General features: G+C 57.5%; 2 protein-coding genes across 5 annotated transcripts in view; one reads left to right on the top strand and one right to left on the bottom strand.

Moving 5' to 3' along the window:
* Nucleotides 1-200: 200 nt before the first annotated feature.
* Nucleotides 201-2758, bottom strand: TMUB1 (transmembrane and ubiquitin like domain containing 1). Its single transcript, XM_015066073.3, has 3 exons — nucleotides 2600-2758; nucleotides 1299-1717; nucleotides 201-1016 (listed from the first exon to the last, which is right to left on the bottom strand). Exons 1-3 carry the CDS (start codon nucleotides 2711-2713, stop codon nucleotides 665-667), a joined length of 885 nt encoding a protein of 294 aa, XP_014921559.2. The 5' UTR covers nucleotides 2714-2758; the 3' UTR covers nucleotides 201-664.
* Nucleotides 2759-5532: 2774 nt separating this feature from the next.
* The window catches only part of AGAP3 (ArfGAP with GTPase domain, ankyrin repeat and PH domain 3), a 54756-nt gene continuing 41054 nt past the window's right edge, over nucleotides 5533-19234 (top strand). Inside the window, exon 1 of one of the 4 annotated variants that reach the window (XM_053217861.1) lies at nucleotides 5533-6186. In XM_053217861.1, the coding sequence (XP_053073836.1) occupies nucleotides 5856-6186 (331 nt within the window). In that variant the 5' untranslated portion in view covers nucleotides 5533-5855. The remainder of the gene's footprint in view (nucleotides 6187-19234) is intronic. The other 3 variants (XM_053217855.1, XM_053217860.1, XM_053217858.1) reach the window with 3 other exon arrangements.

Genomic DNA, 19234 nt, shown 5'->3' with positions numbered 1-19234 from the left:
GGCGGTGCCGGGGGCGGAGCCAGAAGGCTCGGCTCTGAGGCTCCGGCGAACAGAAAGCGGAAGTCGGCGGCGGGTCGTGTAAGGTTGGTTGGACACCAGGAGAGCTCAGTCCGCTCCCTTCGCTCCTTTTCTCCCAGTGGGCAAGGGCTCCCCGCCCAACACCCCCGCGGGCCCGCACACTCAGAGACACACACGGAGAGTGAAAACTTCACAGTTATTTAATCTGCACATGTTCCAGAGAAGCCCTCTGCCCCTCCCAGCTCCCCTTCACCAGCGTCCCGCAGTCCTTGGGTCCCCAAATCAGCCCAAGGAGCTCTTAGGGACTAGAAGTGGCTGGGTCCTCAGACAGAATACTAAGATGGGCCCAGGGGTGCAGCCTGGCTCTGCCCAGGGCCAAGGCAGTGACAGCAGCTGCCTGACCCCGAAGAGCTGACTGTCAATGGGGGCTGAGAGCCAGCAGCCCCAGGAGGTGGCCCAGAGCCATGGAGGTCACAGGGAGGGGCCTCGGCCGACTCCCGGAGCGCTCTGCTGCGCAGCGCTGGGCTCCAGGGTAGTGGGAAGAGGCAGGCGGGAGTGGTGGGCCTGGGCAGACAACAACTCCCACTGTGTCGTGGGGAGCAAGGTCCGGAGGGGCCGGCGACACTGCCGAGAGCCCGTGGAGGCACTACGGGCGGTACATGGCAAAGGCCAGGAGGCTGAGGAGCAGGGTGAAGCCGGCCAGACCCAGAGTGGCGGTCAGGGGAAAGAAGGGCCGGTACTGGATCTGGCAATACCAGAGCAGCAGCAGCAGCAGAAGCAGGAGAGGCAGCAGCAGGCTGCCTATTTCCAGCCCGGAGGGGCCTGGCTCTGACCCCGGTGGGCAAGGGGGATGTGGGGGACCCACGCGTGTGGACACGTGGCAGTGGAGAACGCAGTTGGGTGGGAGGTGAAGGCTGCCCAGAGTCTGGGTGTCGTCTCCTAGCAGTTGCCCTTGGTAAATGAGTCGCACCTGCTGTTCCCGGCCGGGAAACTGGGTCCTGAGGAGAGAGGGACCTGGGTAAGAGAGCAGGCCTCAGGCAATCCTGGTCCCTTGCCCAGAACAACACTCACCTTTGCCTCCACCCACCACCCAGTTGGTGGCCTCTAAGGGGGTCCCTTCCTGCTATGGGGGGACAATACAATGTGCCATGTGGGGACCTCAGTTCCCTCGTCTATAGAATGAGGGGGAGGTCTCCGATCTCTCTCGTGGCCTCTCTGGGTCTGTGATCATTGCCACCCCACTCTTTAGAATTTTCTTTCCTGTCCCCATCCCAGCTTACCTTTTCAGGGAGCCAATGGTATCGTGGGGCCAGGCCCTGGCCACCTGCTCTGAATCGTTGAGGAATTTCAGCCGGAGCACTAGGGGCTCCGGGGGGGAGTCCGGGGTTGGTGACGTTGCTGAGAGCCCCATGCCAGGCTCTGGCTGTGCAGCCTGACCTCTGTGTCTCAAGCTGGGAGTTTCGGCTCCTGGGGCCTCCCCTCTGATGCTGCCGGTGACTGCCATGGCTTCACTGGGCTGTGCTGGTGTTGGAGTCCCTGATGGCTGGGGCAGTGGGTCGGCGCCCTCCGCGGTGTGTGTTGAGACCCAGGCGAGAGCCAGCACCAGAAGGCAGGCAAGCACCGCGAAAAGGATGGTCACCTCATCACCCACCCCTTCAATCAAGGCCATGGCACCTGCCTTGCCTGCCACGCTACTGAGCTGGAGAGGCACAAAGAACCCATGAGGGGCTGGATCGCTGGCCAACAGCCCTCTGAACTTCCACAGGCTCCTGAAGCCACCCCACCAAACTCTCCCACAGTCTTTATCCCTCTCCCGCTTGCGCAAGCTCCACCCTAGGGCACATTACTGCTCTGAAACCTGATGTCTCAACCTTGCTTCAAGGGCCCCTTCGCATCACCAAATCCCGAGTCCTAACTTGCTCTAAACTGAGTTCTAGGTCTTCAGCCCGCTCCTCCATTCATCCAAACACTCTCCCGACTTAAGGGCCTTGACATTCTAAGCAACCTCTTCCCTAAATTCAACCCACACCGAACTTCACCCCAAAGCTGACCTAGTCTCCCATCACTGCCCCAGAGTTTATCTACTCCTTTGTCTATTTCATCCCAACGCTCATCTACTCCTCCATCATTAAAGGTGCTCCAAGGGGATAGAAAATGGGTTTCTTTCCCCCGCCCCCCGCCCCGTTATCATTTAACCAAACGCCATCCGCGGATGGGGACTGCTTCCCAAGGCTTCCCCACACCACACGTCAATCTCCGCCCTTTGGCAATTCGGAGCTTCCAATGGTTGCCATCCCCCGACCCAAATTGGCCCCTCCAGGCTACTGAAGGCCCACCCCGTGGCGGCCCGACTCCGCGCCTCTTCTGGAAGCCTCTCCAAACCCATTCCGCAGGCGGACCCCAGATCCCGCCCAGGAATCCGGACTTCGCCCTCCCTACCCCCAGCTCTTCCATCACCCCTCCCATCTTCCCGCCCCCCCGGAGCCGCGTTAGGGCAACCGGAGAACCGGGGGCGGGACGAGAGGGGGCCAGCTGGGGCCCGGGGCGGTGGGGTGGGCGCGGTCAACGCGCAGGGACTCACCGCCCGGCTCCGCCAGCTCCATAGCGGACCCTCGGGCACTTCCGGGCGGGAGGCGCCGAGGTCGCGGACACCTGAAGGCACCCCCTCCTTCCCTGCCGCCGCCGCCCGAAGCATTGTGGGACTTGTAGTCCTGCGCGGTGCGCATTTCCCGCCCTCCACCCTGCGGACCCACGTGCGGGGATCTGCAGGATAGTCCTGGTGCCCGCAAGATGCTGAGGGGCCCGCGGGGGCGGGCTTGCTAGTCCCTTGAGGTTTGGGCGACAGTAGGATCCGCCCCCTCCCCTGCTGGCATCCAGGGCATCTGTCACTCCAAAAACCAACGTCAGCTAGAGCACGTCAGAGTCCCCGTGTTAACAGATGCAGTGACTGGAGAGCTCAGGTGGCCCCTATCCCGGTCTGCTCTTATGTCAGAGTGAACGCCAAAAGGCACTGTGGGCCCCCTAAATTGACTCGTTGGCTCAGAGCCCAGTACCCATGGGCTGTCTCATCAGGTTAGTTACGCACCCCTCCCCAAGGCTGGCCACGGTGGCTTGTGCTGTCTTGTTTCCCTCGTCCTTTCCCCTTGCCCCTGTAACACTATGCAAGAAGCATGGACCTTGGAGCCTGGCACAGATGCCGATCGATCTCTTATCCTGTGTTTATCACCTGTATAACCTTGGGTGCGCTACTGAATCTCTTTGAATCTTAATTTCTTTGTTCCTAAAGCATAATTTCATAATGAAATTCTAAGGAAGAAATTAGGTTTTATTAAATAAGCATGAAAACGATGTAAGGGATCTGTTACACAGTAGGTATTTGTTCACCTAGTACTAGTACACTCTCTCCACCCAGATCTGGGCTTGGAAACTGGGTCCTCAGAGTGTCACTGTGTAGAGGACATTGAGCCCCAGCCTGGCTTGGGCCAGCTAATTATGGCTTTCCCCTCCTTCCTCTGGGCCACAGAGATCTCATGTCTGGGTTTTATAGGCCAGTCTTGATGAAAAGCAATGTACCCTACAGTTTCCATTCATGCTTACCTGTGGGAGCAAGTACCCCAAGTGTTGCCTTGGGAAAGCCAGTTTAGATGTACGACAGACAGACCTGACTTCTCTCTAGTTCCTTCCCTCTCATTCATTCATTTATTCTAGAAACATTTTTAAGTGTATTTATTTTGAGAGGGGGGAGGGGAAGAGAGAGACTCCTAAGGAGGCTCTGCACCGTCAGCACAGCCCCGACTCGACTTGGGGCTCTATCTCACGACCCTTGAGATCATGACCTGAGCCGTAACCAAGAGTCAGATGCTTAACCGACTGAGCCACCCAGGCACGCGGAACATTAATTAAAGGTATACCAAATGCCACACACACTGCATGATGCTGGGAATACAATGGTGAATCACACAGGTAAACTTGTCCCCGCTCTCATGCGGCTCATATAATAATAGGAGACAGACATGTAGACAAGCCCACGAGTCCTAACGAAGATCTGTTAGGCTGCTGGGGCAACCCATTTGAGATACTCTTTACTCTCAGCATCTCTCCTGGGAGGTACCTGGTGCAGATTCTTACCGTCCTTTCTAGTTAAGCATCTAAAAGACGTCTTTGCTATTGCTTTTAGAATTACACAGTACGAGAGCTAGGTGTTTTGTTCAATTACTATATTTTGCCGATGAAGCATGGAGAGGGTACAAGACATCAGTAAGGTCAAACATGTAGACAGAACCTGAATCTTTCAGGAGCTAGGGAGGCCCTGGGTATTGAGTAGCTTGTGCCTGGTTCTCTGGAAGGTACAAGACACTTAGGTGACTGCATTGGTGACTGGGACAGAGTTATGTGAATGGCCAAATGGGGTCAACTGTTTGCTGGGAAAAGACCTAGCTTGGCCTGGGAGGTGGAAGTGTGTGTATCGAGATTGACATATGTCAACTGTCCCAGAGGACATCGGGGCATGGCCCTGGATTGGCTGGGGCCAGTGCCCTGCACATGCCCTCTCTTACACGTTTTAAGAAAGATGGGGGGTGGAGGTGGATTAGCAGGACTGCTGACGGCTTTGGCAATGGGGATGCAGAGGAACTGAGACATTGAAGGGAGCTCCCTGTCCCTGGAAGGAGCGGACAGGAACACAGGGTGGGCGAGGGGGTGACAATTAAGAGAGCCTTGTGGGCTCTGGTGAGTCTCTTGAATGGGATGAGAGGGGAGAAGAAAGCATAATATTGGATTCATCTCCCTTCTTTGCCTGTGTACCAGCCGGGACCAGGGTGGTGGCAGTCAGTGAACCCTCCTGGTCCCAAAGGAAAGTCTTTTAGGGGAAGGCTGAAGATGAGTGGGGACTGTTGTTTAGAGTGTCATTTCCAAGGGCCCTGCTGATGAAGGAAGCTCTCAGGGAGAACTGGAAACAGAAGCAGGGAACCCGGATTTCTAGGCTCTGTGCCTCAGCCCCCAGTCTAGAGTCCAAGGGAGGACCAGAGAGAGAACCGTGGGGACAGAGTGGTCCCTGGGGATGATCTTGGACGGGAACAGGGGGGCTCGTGTCGCACTAAAAGGCAGAACTGTGTAAGTGAGGCACAGCTGTGCCTGGGCCGGAGGCCCTTCTCGGCCAATCTGCCGCGTTCATCAGCACCCTCGGGCGCAGGGCACCGTTTCGGGCACTGCCCAAAGATCGGGCACCCCACCCAGATCAGAGCAGGGAGGCGAACGAGAGAGCCGGGGCCGGGAGGAGGCCAGAGCGGCTGTCCACTTCGGGCGGGTGGCCCTCACGGCGGGTGTGGGTGGGGGCTGGAGAGGAGGCGGAAGGGCCAAGGCTAGGTGGGAGGGGCCCGGGCGCCGGGGCTGGAGCGCGCGGCTTGGGGGTGGAGGCTGCAGAGCCAGCTAGCGAGCGAGGGGCGGGGGCGCTGGGGCCGGCGCGCAGGAGGGGCGGGGGCGGCGGGGAGGGGGGCTCGGGCTGCGTGTGCCGGAGCTGGCGGGGGCGGCGGTGCGTGCGCATGACGCGGGGGGAGGGCCCGGGCCGCGCGCTCCCGGTCCCGTTGTTGTTGCCGCTGGAGGCTGCTCCGAGGCAGCGGGATCGCGACGCCGAGAAGCGCCCTGCAGCGGCGGCCACAGCGTGCCCGGCGGCGCCTCCCGGCCTCGGCCCCCGGCCTCCGGCCTCATGCGCTAGCCCCGCGCCGCCGGCTCCTTAGTCCCGGCCCCGCCAGCCCCGCGCGCCCGCCCGCCACCGCCGCCGCCGCAGCGCCGCCCCGGGCCCCGGCCGGGCCCGCCTCGGGCCCCGCGGCTCTAGAGCCATGAACTTCCAGGCGGGCGGGGGGCAGAGCCCGCAGCAGCAGCCGAGTCTGGCGGCGCCGGGGGGCGGCGGCGGTGGCGGCGGCGGCGCGGGGGGCGGCGGGCAGTTCGGCGGCGCGGGGCCGGGGGCCGGGGGCGGCGGCGGCCCCTCGCAGCAGCTGGCCGGAGGGCCCCCCCAGCAGTTCGCGCTCTCCAACTCGGCAGCCATCCGGGCCGAGATCCAACGCTTCGAATCCGTGCATCCCAATATCTACGCCATCTACGACCTGATCGAGCGCATCGAGGACTTGGCGCTGCAGAACCAGATCCGGGAGCACGTCATCTCCATCGAGGGTGAGCGGAGCCGGGGTCTGCGGGAGCTGGGGCGCGGTGGCCCGGCTCGGCCACGCTCTCCCCGTCTGGGGTCGTCGCGCGCCTGAGGTCCTGGCCACGCGGTTTTGCTGATCGCCAGCGCTGCAGAGCGGTCGTCCAAGCTTCGCTGTATCTCGTCCGGGGACACTGGGGCTCGGGGCCGGTCCCGTGCCAGGGGACACGTTTTCCGTTCTTAGTACCCCAGGGCGTGAGGGTGGTGTCGCCCTGGGGACAGGTGCGCTCAGAGCCGCAGAGGTGCGGGGGGCTGGGGCCGGAGCTGGCCAGGCATGCCTTGGGAGGGTGGGCGCCGCGGAGGGCCTCGGCGGGGCGGGAGGTGGGGCTGCTGCCCCGGCCCGGCCCTGCCCCGCGGCGGGGCGGGGGAATCGAGCCTCCCGTTAGTGGATGGCAGCCTTCCCGGGCCCAGCGCCCGCGGGCCCCGGAGGGTGGCGCTCGCCGCGGCGCCCTTTCCCGACGCACACCCCCCACGCTGCCGCTGCCAAGGCGGGCGCAGGCCAGGCCTGGCGCGGGGCTCCGGCGGCGCGACCGCGTGGGAGGCACCGGCCGGTACATCCGCGGTTTCGTCCGGTCCCCCGCGCACCCAGGAGCCGCTCGGGAGGCGGGCGCGGGACTGCGGGGCGCTGTCTGACCTCCACGGACACGGCGCTGGGCGTCAAATGCCAGAATCCCGGGCCACTGCCCTGCCTAGCGCCCTTTTCTCTAGGCTCTTGAGCCACGGAATTTGGCTGCCACGGGGGGGGGGGGGGGCGCAGAGGAAGTGGGTTCACGCTGTCGGCACATATCCCCCGACCCCTGATGTGTGTGTGTGGGGGGCACCACACCCACAGATTCCCTGGTGGCACCGTGACCTTTGAGCATCCAAGGGGCAGATGGGCCTCGCCCTGGGTCATCTCCTTCCTCTCTGGCTGCATTGGAAGGGGGACGCCCAGCAAGCAGGTGGTGGGTTCAGCTTTAGCGGAAATGCAGGGTCGGTTGCGAGGTGTTTTGGCGATGACATGGGAGTTGTGGGCAACGGCCTGTCCACTTCTTGGGCCTGGCAGTTAGGGCCACACTCCCACCTTCCCCTCCTTGTGTAAGGCTCCGGGGCTCCTGTGCCTGAACACTACTCCCTTCCTGCTTTTGGAAGTCCCCACAGCTGAGGAAGGAGCATTCAGTGTTTTGGGAGCCGCAGACCCCATTTACACCCAGAGTCCTGCCTTCTTCTTGTCACACTCCAAGCTGACTTCCTTCTGTCCTTTCCCCAATCCTCTGTTACCTCTTTCCTCTCAAGGCTGAGTTCACAGTGAACTAATTAGGCGACGGGGAAAAACTCATTAACATGGATCCAAGTAAATGGCCTGAATCACCGTTGTGGCTGGGGACCAGGAGATGGCATTTGTGTGAGCCCAGGGCCCCAAAGAGAGGAGATGACCAATTTTTCCTCCTCGATCTGAAACGGGTGGGGCAGGGAGAGTCGCCATTCCCCAGAGCGACACTGTCCCTCTGGGGAAGTAGAAGTTCAGGAACAGCTCTCAGATACCCCCCCTCCCCCCAGCTCCTTTTGTCGAAGAGACTTGATGGACTAGCCCGAGGTAGGGGCTGAGGGAGGACGCCTCCCTCAGAGCGCTTCCCAGAGCAGGGAGAGGCAGAATCAGCTGGGTTCCCATCCAGCTCCAACTTCCTTAGCAGTGGCTTGTGACCACCCCCGCCCCCCCCCCCCCCAGCCCGGACTCAGGAGGCCTCCAGCTGGGCATCTTCTGTGGCACGAGGATCATGATTCCCGGGACGTGCTCAGTTTTTGTCCCTGTCTTAAATTCAACGCGCTGGGCGGAATTTCTCTTCGTAGAGCCCTCCCCCGTGACCAACTTCCCCATTGCGGTTTGGAAGTACCCCATGTTCTGTCTGCTTAGCCTGGAAGCTTGGTATCGTGAATCCCGGGACCCGATGTCTCATTGTCACCAGGCCCAGCTGTTCCGCACACTGCATTCGCAGCTCTCCTGATCCCCGCTTCCCTGCTCTCCCTCGGCGGGGCCTTGCACCTCTCTCCTCCCGCTCCCCTGTTTTGTCCAGCCTCTCTCCTGGGACCCATCTTTATCACCCACCTCACCCCTGCTTCCCCACTTTTGTCACATAGATTTTCTGCTCTGGGCAGGCAGGGAAAAACAAAAAACAAAAAACAAACCCAAACAAAAAAACAAATACCCCCCCCCCGCCAAACAAACCAAAAAAAAAAAAAAAACAACCCAGAAAACTCCTTCTCCAATTTCTGCCCTGTATCCTTTCTTGCTGTAGAGCCTCCATCTGCCAAACCATATTGCTGCTGCCTTGTAAAGCAGTGTCCCCACCTTCTTGCTTGGGGGAGGGAGGAGAGCAGCTTCTTGGGGCGTTTCCCGGCTCCCTGTGAGCCTGGCCGAGCCCCCCTGCCAGGGCCCAGCATCAAACCTGGGTCCAGGCGATATTGTTACGTAACACATCCGTAGCTGGGAGGCCGGTCTGTGTTTACTAGGGCTGAGCCTCTTAGTGGGAAGGGATGACATTTTCCTAGAGTATAATAAGCTTCCGCCTCACTCTGGTAATACTTCGGTGAAGGATTTATTTGTTCCAGCTCTGAAGGTGACCCAGGAGACGCAGTCGGAATCCATTTGGGACTGAGGGAGCACCATGGCACCTTGCCCTCCTGTCTTCTGCCTGCTTCACTCAGTCACCTCAGACCCCGCAGCCAGGGTAGGAGGAAGGAAGCAGAGGAACATTCCGCTTTCCTGTCTCAGGACAGGATTTGAGGGGAAGCAGGCTGTTTTTGAAAAGTTCCTTTCCCACCAAAGGCCAAGGAAGGAGAAAAGGGGTCCATCCGGCTGTTTTAAGGCATGAAAGCAGTGTACCCGGCAGGTGGGGGTGGTGGGATGGCAGGCTCACCGTGTGCAGAGCCTCTGAGCCAGGCTCTTCTCCCTGGTGGGGAAACTGAGGCTCGGAGAAAGGAGGGATCCACGCTGATCAGTCAGGGCTCGTGTGGGGCCTCAGGCAGGAGCTCTCGGGACTTGCTTGGTCTCCTGGCTGTGCCCTAGAAAGAGGGCTGCAGAGGAACTGGCTCAGTCCAGATAGGGGACAGCCTGGGCACATGGAACGTGCAGATGCTGGGCCAAGTAAGCCAGGAGCCAGGATGAGTTCCTGCAAGAAGCCGCCTGGGGTCCCAGCAAGTGGCCAGGAAAGGCAGGCTTGTCTCTGAGGAGATGTGAATCCCAGGAGGTCTGCCCCAGGGGAGTGCAAGCAGGGGTGGGCCCTGTGGGCCCACAGGGAGGACCAGGAAGCCGGCCTTGGCCACAAGTATGCCATGTGGCTCCTACTTGGGGAGGAACCGGACTTTGTCAACTGGGCGACTTGTCGCCCCCTTTGTTTTCCTCCAAAATAAAAAAAATATTGCTTTCAGTATTTATTTATTTTTGAGAGAGAGAGAGAGAGACAGAGTATGAGTGGGGGAGGGACAGAGAGAAAGGGAGACACAGAGTCCAAAGCAGGCTCTAGGCTCTGAGCTGTTAGCACACAGCCCGCTGCGGGGCTTGAACTCAGGAACTGTGAGATCGTGACCTGAGGGGAAGTCAGAGGCTCAACCGACTGAGCCACCCAGGCGCCCTGTTCTCCAGCATTTTTTTTTTAAAACGATGAAGTGCCTCTGAGCATTCCCAAAGTGGGCTGATTCGTTCTCCCTTCCACCTCGCTCTTGAGGGTGAACTCAGGATCTGTGGGCCTGCCACCGTGGGCGGGGGCTGGGGAGTGTTCGGGACTGGGGTAAGGAGGTACAGGTGCTCCCGTTGCGTTTGAGCCTAGGCTGGAGAGGGAAGGGGGCCCTGAGCTGAAGGCAGAGGTGTTGGGGGGGCTCAGAAGGAGCTCACGGGCCTGCCTGGGGGCTTGAGTCCGCCCTGCTTTCTCTGTGTCCTGTGACCAGGTCCCGACAGCAGCCCCATCGTGCGGTGAGGCAGGTGGAGGGCAATCATAGCCATCTTGGAGACCGGCAAACTCTCCCGGCTGTTCCCCAGCCTGGCAGTAATATTCACTTGGGGGACTTGCTGAAGTGCACGTTTCTGAGGCTTCCTGCAAGGGATCTGATTCAGTGGGTTTGAGATGGGGGCCCAGGGATCTGGGTCTGTCACTTACCCTGGAGTTCCGGTAATTAGCTGGTTCCGGGAATGAGTGCCTGGTGGTGGCCTGGAGGCTTAGGTAGGACTTTGCACAGATGAGTTCTAGGAATTCTGAAAAAGAGGATATCTGGGTGGGTGCTAGTGGCCTGGGAAAGCTGCGTTTGTTCCAGATACATTTATTTAGCTCCTACCGTGTGGCCCAGTTGCATGTAGCACAGTGGAAGGCAGGGGGGGAGCCCCATCAGCATGCTGGACTGACTGAGGTTGAATGGATCCGCCTGCAGGAGATGCCAAAGCAGGGGTTGGGAGGGGTGGGAATAAAGCCAAGATTTGAACACAACCAGGGCAAAGGTTAGAGCCTGGGAAAGACTTATCAAGACCCCTTTCTTCAAGGTCACAGGAGAGGGATGGAAAGACTACCTCCTCCAGGCTGCAGGGTGGCCCCCCTCCCCCCACCCCCCCATTCAGTCCTCTGTCCCTGAACTTCTCTTCTCTGCCAAGTGGACGACACCCTCCGAATAAGACACTTCTTGCTCCTAAGTACCCTGGGGCTAGCTCATGCTACCTACTTTTCTCTACCTTTTTTTTTTTTTTTTTAACTTTTTTGTTTTGAGGTTTACTTATTTTTGAGAGAGAGAGAGAAAGCAGGAGAGAGGGAGAGAGAGAGAATCCCAAGCAGGCTCTGCACTGTCAGCAAGGAGCCCGATGGCGGGCTCTAACTCAGGAACCATGAGATCATGACCAGAGCCGAAACCAGGAGTCGGATGCTTAACTGACTGAGGCACCCAGGCGCCCCTCCTCTGCCATTTCTTTCTTTCATGGAACCTGTATGCCAGGCATGGGGCTCCAGGAGACTTTCCCTGCAGAAGGAACAGGTTTGCAGAGGCAGCAGGGGTGGGGCGGGGTGGGGGGGTGAAAGTATAAGGTGGTATTCAAGGAGCAGCAGGCTGGTCTGTGTGGCTGAGGCATTGAGTCTGGAGGGGACGGGCCTGGGGACCCCGGTTTGAGCATCCAAGGGAGCAGTGGCCCCAGGGAGACCAGGCGGGAGCGAAGATGCCTTTCTTGCAAAGCAGGCTTAGGGGAGCTGAGGCCTGGAGCAGGGGCAGTCTTGGGTCCTGAGAACTCCTGTGTCCTCATTCAGCATCCCCTGAACACCCATCCGGGGAACCTTCCGCTCACCTCACCCTCATTCTCTTTTTAATACGCAGCTAACTTGAAATTAGTTTAACCGGATTGCCTTCCTCCTGACTTCCAGGCCAAGGGGCAAAGGGGAGCTAATTTGGGGGCATGGAGCTGAGCCCTAGGGTTATGGAAGCAGGGGAGGGCGGTAACCTGGAGCACCTGCTTTGAGGATGTGGGTACTGGCTGGTACTGCGTTGCCCTGGTTACCGTTCCCCGCCTGCCCGCTGGATATGGTCATGGGCTTTTGCAACAAACACTTGGCAGGTCTCTTTCTAGGTATGCAAGTATCCTTTTCCATTTTGCAAAGCCTGGGACCTGGATTGAGTAACTCTCCCAAGGCCGTACCAGACACTGGTCTTCCAGCTGCAGGGCTGGTGCTCCCTCCCTTGGATGGATGGACTAGATGAGCTTTGGCCAGTCAGCCTTCCTGTGGTGCCTCTCAGGGAAGCTTTTTGACCTCCAGTTTAACCCGTGGAAACTTTTAGGATGTAACTTAAGGGGAACTTAGGGCTCCTCTCTCTTGCTGTAGTTTTCTTCTGGGTGTTATGAATCCCCAGCTGAGTGGTGGCTCTGGGAGGTGTCTCTCCCCTCCAAGAGCAGCACAGAGATTGCATACAGCATAGAGATGCTTGCTCAGGAAACACTCAGAAATATTTAAACACTGTGGGGCATCTGGGTGGCTCAGTCGGTTGAGCGTCCGACTCGTGATCTCGGCTCAGCTCCCGATCTCGCGGTGTGTGAGTTCGAGTCCCGCGTCCCTCTCTGTGCCGACAGCGCTTGTACCCGCAGACTCTCTCTCTCCAAAAATAAATAAATAAACTTAAAAAGAAACATTTAAACATTGAAAACAGCTGAACATATGTGTGAGCGTCAAAAGTCACGCATGCTTGTGTAACAAATTCAGATGTGGAAGGAAGCAGAAGAAACACGTGTACCCCCCCTCCCACTGCCCCTTAGAGGTTCCCACTGTTACCTGCCTGATGCTTGTCCTCCTGGTCTGTTCTCTAGCTGTTCTCTGCTGTCACAAATCAGTCACAGAGGAGCTGATTTGATATTATTGGCATTTCTCGGCAAAGGTGGGATTTGTGTGTTTGTGGAAAAGCCTCCACTGGTAGAAAGGGAGCCCCTGCGTTCATCTGTCCATCTGTTAGCTCCCTGTCGGGGACTCGGGATACTTGGGGTCTCATTCCTGCCAGGCTGTGACTGGCAGGTCACTCCTTGCTTGGCCTTTTTTTTTTTTTTTTTAATGTTTATTTTGGAGAGAGAGAGAGAGTGAGAGAGAGAAAGGGCGTGAGCGGGGGAGGGGCAGAGAGACAGGGAGACTCAGAATCGGAAGCAGGCTCCAGACTCTGAGCTGTCAGCCCAGAGCCCGAAGTCGGACGCTTAACCGGCTGAGCCACCCAGGCGCCCCACTTGGCTGCTATTTTAAAAGGCTGCAGGATGGGGCGCTTGGGTGGCTCAGCCGGTTAAGCGTCGGACTTCGGCTCAGGTCGTGATCTCGCGGTCCGTGAGTTCGAGCCCCACGTCGGGCTCTGGGCTGACAGCTCGGAGCCTGTTTAGGATTCTCTGTCTCTCTCTCTCTCCAAAACAAATAAACAAACTTTAAGAAAATATTAAAAAAACCCATTAAAATGCTTTTTGTTGTTGTATTTCATATTCAGTTGATTACTAGTGAGAGCGTTAAAAAAATTTCTAGGTCATTTGTATTTCGATTCTGTTCGTATCCTTTGTTCATCTTCCTCTTGGTTCCTTCCTCTGTTCATACTGTATGTCAGATGGTTTTAATTTCTTAATGGAGATTTTTCTGAAGTGAATGTTTGTGTGCCTCCATCTCTCAGGCAGCGCCTGGGCCCCCCGCCCCAGACCCTGAGCCGGGCTGACCAGGCTGTGCTCTGGGCGCTGAGAGCGGCCCGACACCGCATGGCTTCAGAGGGACATGCCTCTGTTTTTGCGCCTGTTTATAGCGGGTGTTTTTCTTTCTCTTTCTTGTCAGTCGGCACCCCTCCTTGCCACTGTTGGTGAGCCCACCTCCACCGGTTTCTCTTTTGCCTTTTAATTTGATGTTTTGATGGCTTGCAAACCCAGAGCCCAAGCTCACAGAGTGGGATTCAAGCCCAGCCATGGCCTCTCGGGGCGTGTGTGACTGTGTGTGAGGTGGGGCGGGAGAGACCAGGAGGTCTGGACCCCACTCGGGGCTCCCTCTCTTCCCTCTGCTGCTGGTACGTACCTTCCAGGGAGGGGCCGACGAGCTTCCCGGCCGTGAGGATTTTTTTTGTTAAACAGGCCCCTTGGGTGTGAAGGGGCCTGTGTGGGGCACAGACCTGGTTCTGGAACCACAATGCCTGGATTTGAATCCCAGGCTGAACCAGTTGGTAGCTGTGTGACCTTTGGTGAGTCTCTTAACCTCTCTGTGTCTTGGCTTCCACGTTGCCAAAATAAGGTTAACAAGCACCCGTTTCGTCGTGTAGGTGTGAGAAGGAAGTCAGTTAATGCCTGCAAAGCTTTTAGAGCAGCACCATTGCCTCGGAAGGGCTCCTCGATTGGCAGGCCCTGTCACGATTTCCAGGGTGGGGGTGGCGACTAAGTGAGGGCACGAGAGTGAGTGCACGGTGCGCGGTGCCCGCGGCCTGGGGCTCCTCCTGTAGCTCGGACTCTGGAGGGGCGGAGATTGGGGCGAGCTGGTATAGCCTGGCAGGCCCCGGAGCGGGGAGCCACCTCAGGATTTGTCCGAGGCTCTGGCTGAGGGGTCCAGACCCTGGACCACAGTTTGTCACAGTGAGTGTCACATGGCCATCCAGCATGGCCTTCATTTGATTGTTTGCCTGTCGATTCAAGTGTTTGCTGTAATTCAGCACTGCCCAGTTACACATGTGAGTCCCACGTGTCGGCTGAAATCTTCAAGTAGCCATATTAAGAAAGGTTAAAAAAAAAAAAAAGGGCGGTGGGCGCTTGGGCTCAGTCATTTAAGCCTCTGACTCTTGATTTCAGCTCAGGTCTTGATCTTGGGGTTCATAGGATTGAGCCCCACATCAGGCTCCCCAATAACGGCCTGCTTGGGACTCTCTCTGTCTGCCCCTCCTCTCCATTCTCTCTCTCTCTCAAAATAAATAAATAAACTTTAAAAATAAAAGGTAAACCCCCCCCAAGGTGAAGTTAATTTAATACTATATTTTATTGAACCCAGTATATTTGAAATAATAATCATTTCCACATGTGATCAGGATGAAAAATTATTAATGGGGTATTTTACATTCTTTTTTCGTCCTGTCTCCAAGCTCCGCCCTCAGCACGGCTCCATTTGGACAGGCCGAGGGGGGAGGGCTCAGTAACCACGAGGGGGGGCCGTGGCCATGGTGTTGGAAGAACATCTTGAATTTTAGCCCATAATAAGCAAAAGAACACCTGTTTGTTGTAAAAAGTGAATGCAGAGGGGGTATATCCTTTCGGATTCAGCTTTCTAAAGTATTGTACAGTAAAACCTTGGATTGCGAGTAACTTGTTCTGCGAGTGTTCCGAAAGACAAGCAAACATTTCTGTTAAATGTTAACTTAATAGACAAGTGATGTCTTGCAATACGTTGTACGTGACCCCGAACATCGCAGGATCACAACTGAGCCAGTGGTTCTTGAAATGCGCTTTGATGTGCGACCGCTTTGGATGACAAGCATGTTTCCGGAAGAGATTATGCTCGCAAACCAAGGTTCTGCTGTATTTAAAACTTTCAAGCAGCCAGTCCACAGGCACGGACTTCCTGAGCACCTGCCACAGCCGCGGTGATTGATCGCCAACAGATCCACTGAGATCGCAAACAGATCCTACTGGATTTGCAGTAGGTTTTTGTCGCTGTGCGTTTTTCTTAAAATCTCAAGCGGCCTGCTGTTGTGGGAGCACCACCACAAACTTTTTCATGTCACGGGGTCTCACGCACTCCTGCGGTTTTGTGCAAGGATGGAAGGGGGGGTGTGAACCCAGGCCCCCTCTTGGGAGATAAATGGGTGCGTTGGGGGCCCCTGGTGGGCAGCGCCTTGTTACCGGTGGGTTGGCCGCAGGCCTGGGTGTAGCTCACGTCAGTTTGGTTTGGCCTCCGCATCCCATGCGGCTGCTGCTCGGCCCTCCTTGCGTCCCCTCTCAGCCCCTTGCCTCTCTGTCGCCTGGACCTGGAGGGTAATCCTGAATTTCGGGTGAGGGAAGAAAGGCGGGCGGGGAAGGGCCGTGACACTTCCCTGGGCTCCTTCCGTCTCCGCAGGATGGCCCGCAGGTTCTCGAGTGCAGACTGGTGAGCTGCTGGTGGACGGGGTCACGTGAACGGCCCAATCTGTGGACTAGGTGGCCTTTTGCCTGTCAGCTTTACACAAGGTCAGACGGAGCGCCGGCCGGGGAGGTGCACCCAGTCAGGGAATAGGGTGCTGATTGCGCGGCCTGGGTCACAGTCGGAGAAGGACGAGCCCAGTCTTGGTGCCTTGCAGGCCAGGAGGGCGGAAGCCGCTGACCCAGGATTCAAGGTCACTGGTTAGCAGCCGGGCCCGGTTTGGCCTCCAGGCTTTTTTGCCTCATGGTGACCTCCTTCCAACTCACAAGAGGAGAGGTGGCCTGGGCCATCCTGCTCGTCACCTCCCCTTCAGCCATGACCCATGGCGGTGGTGCCAAGATGCTACACGGAACCAGCAAATGTCACAATATTCTCTTCACCGTGTCTGGCATTTTAGGCAGGGGCTGTTTTTGTAGGCTTTCCTGGTTTATGTTTTGCCTTTAATTTATGGCGTGTGTGTGTGTATGAATAGCGGAATATATATATTCTAGCAGAAACTTTGTAAACGTGTATGCAGTTGGAAGACGTGTGGCACAGAGTAAAGCCCCCCATTAGCCCATAGTTCTCGGTTGGCTCCCTTGGTCTGTCTCAGCCCACTCTCCTCCTGTGGAAAGGAGGCGCCCCCCTGCTCCCTGCTCGGGGGTGAGGTTCTCCTGGACCACACCCAGGAAGGTGTATCCCGTTTATTGCAGCAATAAATGCTAGGTTTCTTTTACCCCTCTGCTCTTCTAATGGCAGGAAGGGCCTGGATTCTTTGTCCAGAGAGCCTCTAGGGAACCTGCGGATGGGGTGGGCCGGGCATCCCTTTGTGATAGCTTCGATGGGACACCTCCGAGCCAACCCAAGGAGACAGAGGCTGTCATCTCGTAGGCCTCTCATCGTCCCGAGCCTCGGCACTGTTGGGAAGGAGACCCTGTCCTGAACTAGGTTAATAGGTTCTCTTGTCATTTCCTGGGCCCCAGTCCCCCTGCCGGCTGGGGCCTTGGGGCTCTGCACCTTTAACCCTGGACCCCGAGTAGTCTTGGGAAGAGAGCCTCATGGAGGTGCTTGGCCGGCTGGGGTCTAAACCTGGTCTGTCCAGCTCCAAGGCCCACCCTTCCAGTTTGAGGCCCTCGATCCTCACAGGGCCTAGAGCGGTTGGTGTTCTTACCCCAGCTGGCCTGTGTCATAAGCTGGTATCTGCTTCCCCTGTGGGCACAGAGCCCTGCTGTCACTTCCAGAGAATGCTTGGCCAACAACCAGGGGGCCTCCCTGCTCTGTAGCCAGCCCAGGAGCCCTGCTGGGCACTGGCGGTCCTTCAGGGAGCCTCCTACCTGTATCACTGTGCTCTGTCCCGCTCTGGGGCCATGGTGCTGCCCAAGGGGCCCTCTCCTGGCCGTGTGGGCCCCTGCTGGCCTGAGGAGCAGGGCCAAAAGTTGGGAGGCCATTTATGGTGGAGGTCAGGTGTCCTCGTTCTGAGGCCTGTGTCTTCTCTCTGGCAGGAGGGTGGGGAGGGGTCTCCCACTGGAGTCTGCGGAGCTGGCTCTCCGCAGGCCTGGGCCTGGCTCTGGACCTTCGTGGAGTGACAGCGGGTGGGAGGAGGCATGCCTGGTTCTCTGTCCTCCCTCTTGGAGTTCACGCTCCTCCCCGAGGGGTCAGAGCTGGGTCAGAGCTGGGTCAGAGCTGCGAGATCACTGAAAACACGGGTGTCGTGCTTGCTCTGTATGCTTCTGACGGGTCCGCTGGCTCAGGCCTGAAATGCCATTCCTGTCCAGTAAGGAAGCTTCCCTGGGAAGTATGGGAGTGTGGCCCTGCCTCCATCAGGCCCGTGCCAGGCGGAGGTGGGGAAGGAGCCAAGTACTGGCAGAGAGATAGCCCTGAACTGGCCCACACTGTGTGACCCTCACTGGTGGGTGGCTTGACAGGGTGACCGTGGGTGAGGCCCTGAGCAGAGGCCTTCCCTCATCTCAGCGGCCTCGGCTGTTCCGTTGAGCCGCCACCGAAGAAAAATTGCGTCTCCTGCAAGCGTGCGTGCCTCGGGCCGTGATGGGGTTTGTGCACGGTGACCTGGTGTGGAAGGGCGGCCGAGGGGGTATCAGGCAAGCCTGGCTGCTTTGATAGGCACGGCGAGACACTGTTTTACTGGAATAGTGGTTTGATTACGAAAATTGCTGGCGTAGTGTGTTTTTCAACTATTCAACTGTGCCACCCCACACTCTGGCACTTTGTGTTTGTGCTGCAAACGCGGCAAGATTGACGGCTCTTGCAGCGGTGCGGGGAGCTGCAGGGTTCCATGGGGTTCTACGTTAAGGGCGGCAGGATCAGATCTGGGATCTCGGAAAGAACGGTACTGAAAAGGTTAACTGGCCGATGGTTCTCCTTACATGCCAGGCACCGCTCCGCGCGCCTCCTGGCCATTCTCTGGACATCCCTACAGGGTGAGTGTGACCCCCATCCTGCTGGTGGGGGCAGGGAGATGGAAAGGCATGTGCCCAGCGTGGCCCCCAGATGATGGCGGAGGCGGGACCTGACCCCGGAAGGCTGGTCTCAGAGCCTGTGCTCTCGGCCAGCATATGCGGCTGCGCCATGAAATGGAGAAAAATTTTACAACACGGGAGGGGGTGCCTGGGTGGCTCAGTTGGTTGAGTGTCTGACTTCGGCTCAGATCTCACGGTTCATGGGTTCGAGCCCCGTGTTGGTCTGTGTACTGACAGCTTAGAGCCTGGAGCCTGCTTCAGATTCTGTCTTCCTTTCTCTGTGCTCTTTCCCCACTCACCCCCTGTCTCTCTGTGAAAAATAATTAAACGTTAAAAAAATAAATAAGTAAATTTAAATAAAACACGGGAGAAAATTTAAAGAATATTATCTCTTCTGGGGAGAAGAGGGATCCTCTTAAGCCAGATAGGAAACCTAGAATTTATAAAGGAAAAGACCTGACAGATTCCCCCCCCCAGCTTTTTATTTTGAAAAATGACCACCGCCAAAGGCATCGTTAACATTTTAACACGTGTGCAGGGCGCCTGGGTGGCTCAGTTGGTTCATGGTCTGACTGTTGGTTTCCACTCAGGTCATGATCTCGCAGTTTGTGAGTTCAAGCCCCACATCAGGCTCTGTGCTGATGGTGTGGAGCCTGCTTGGGATTCTGGCTCTCCTTCTCTCTGCCCCTCACCTGCCTGTGTGCTCCCTCTCTCTCTCAAAATAAATAAATAAACTTAAAAACAACAACAACAACAACGTACATTTGCTCCTTCCTCTCTCCTCCCCGCCTCACATTCTTTTTGGTGATGGGAGCGGTCAGCAGCTGTCGACGGGGTGGTGCTTCAGCTGGCATCTCCTAGCGCTGACACATTCCTCCACGTCACAAAATACTAGTGTCCTACCCGAGAGAATGAGCAAGAATTGTCTGACATCACTTGAGAGCTCACCCATA

This window comes from Acinonyx jubatus, chromosome A2, assembly GCF_027475565.1.
Source record: "Acinonyx jubatus isolate Ajub_Pintada_27869175 chromosome A2, VMU_Ajub_asm_v1.0, whole genome shotgun sequence".
In the NCBI taxonomy this organism is placed as follows: domain Eukaryota; kingdom Metazoa; phylum Chordata; class Mammalia; order Carnivora; family Felidae; genus Acinonyx; species Acinonyx jubatus.
The sequence above is the reverse complement of the archived record's forward strand: the minus strand, read 5'-3'. Positions and strand labels throughout refer to the sequence as shown.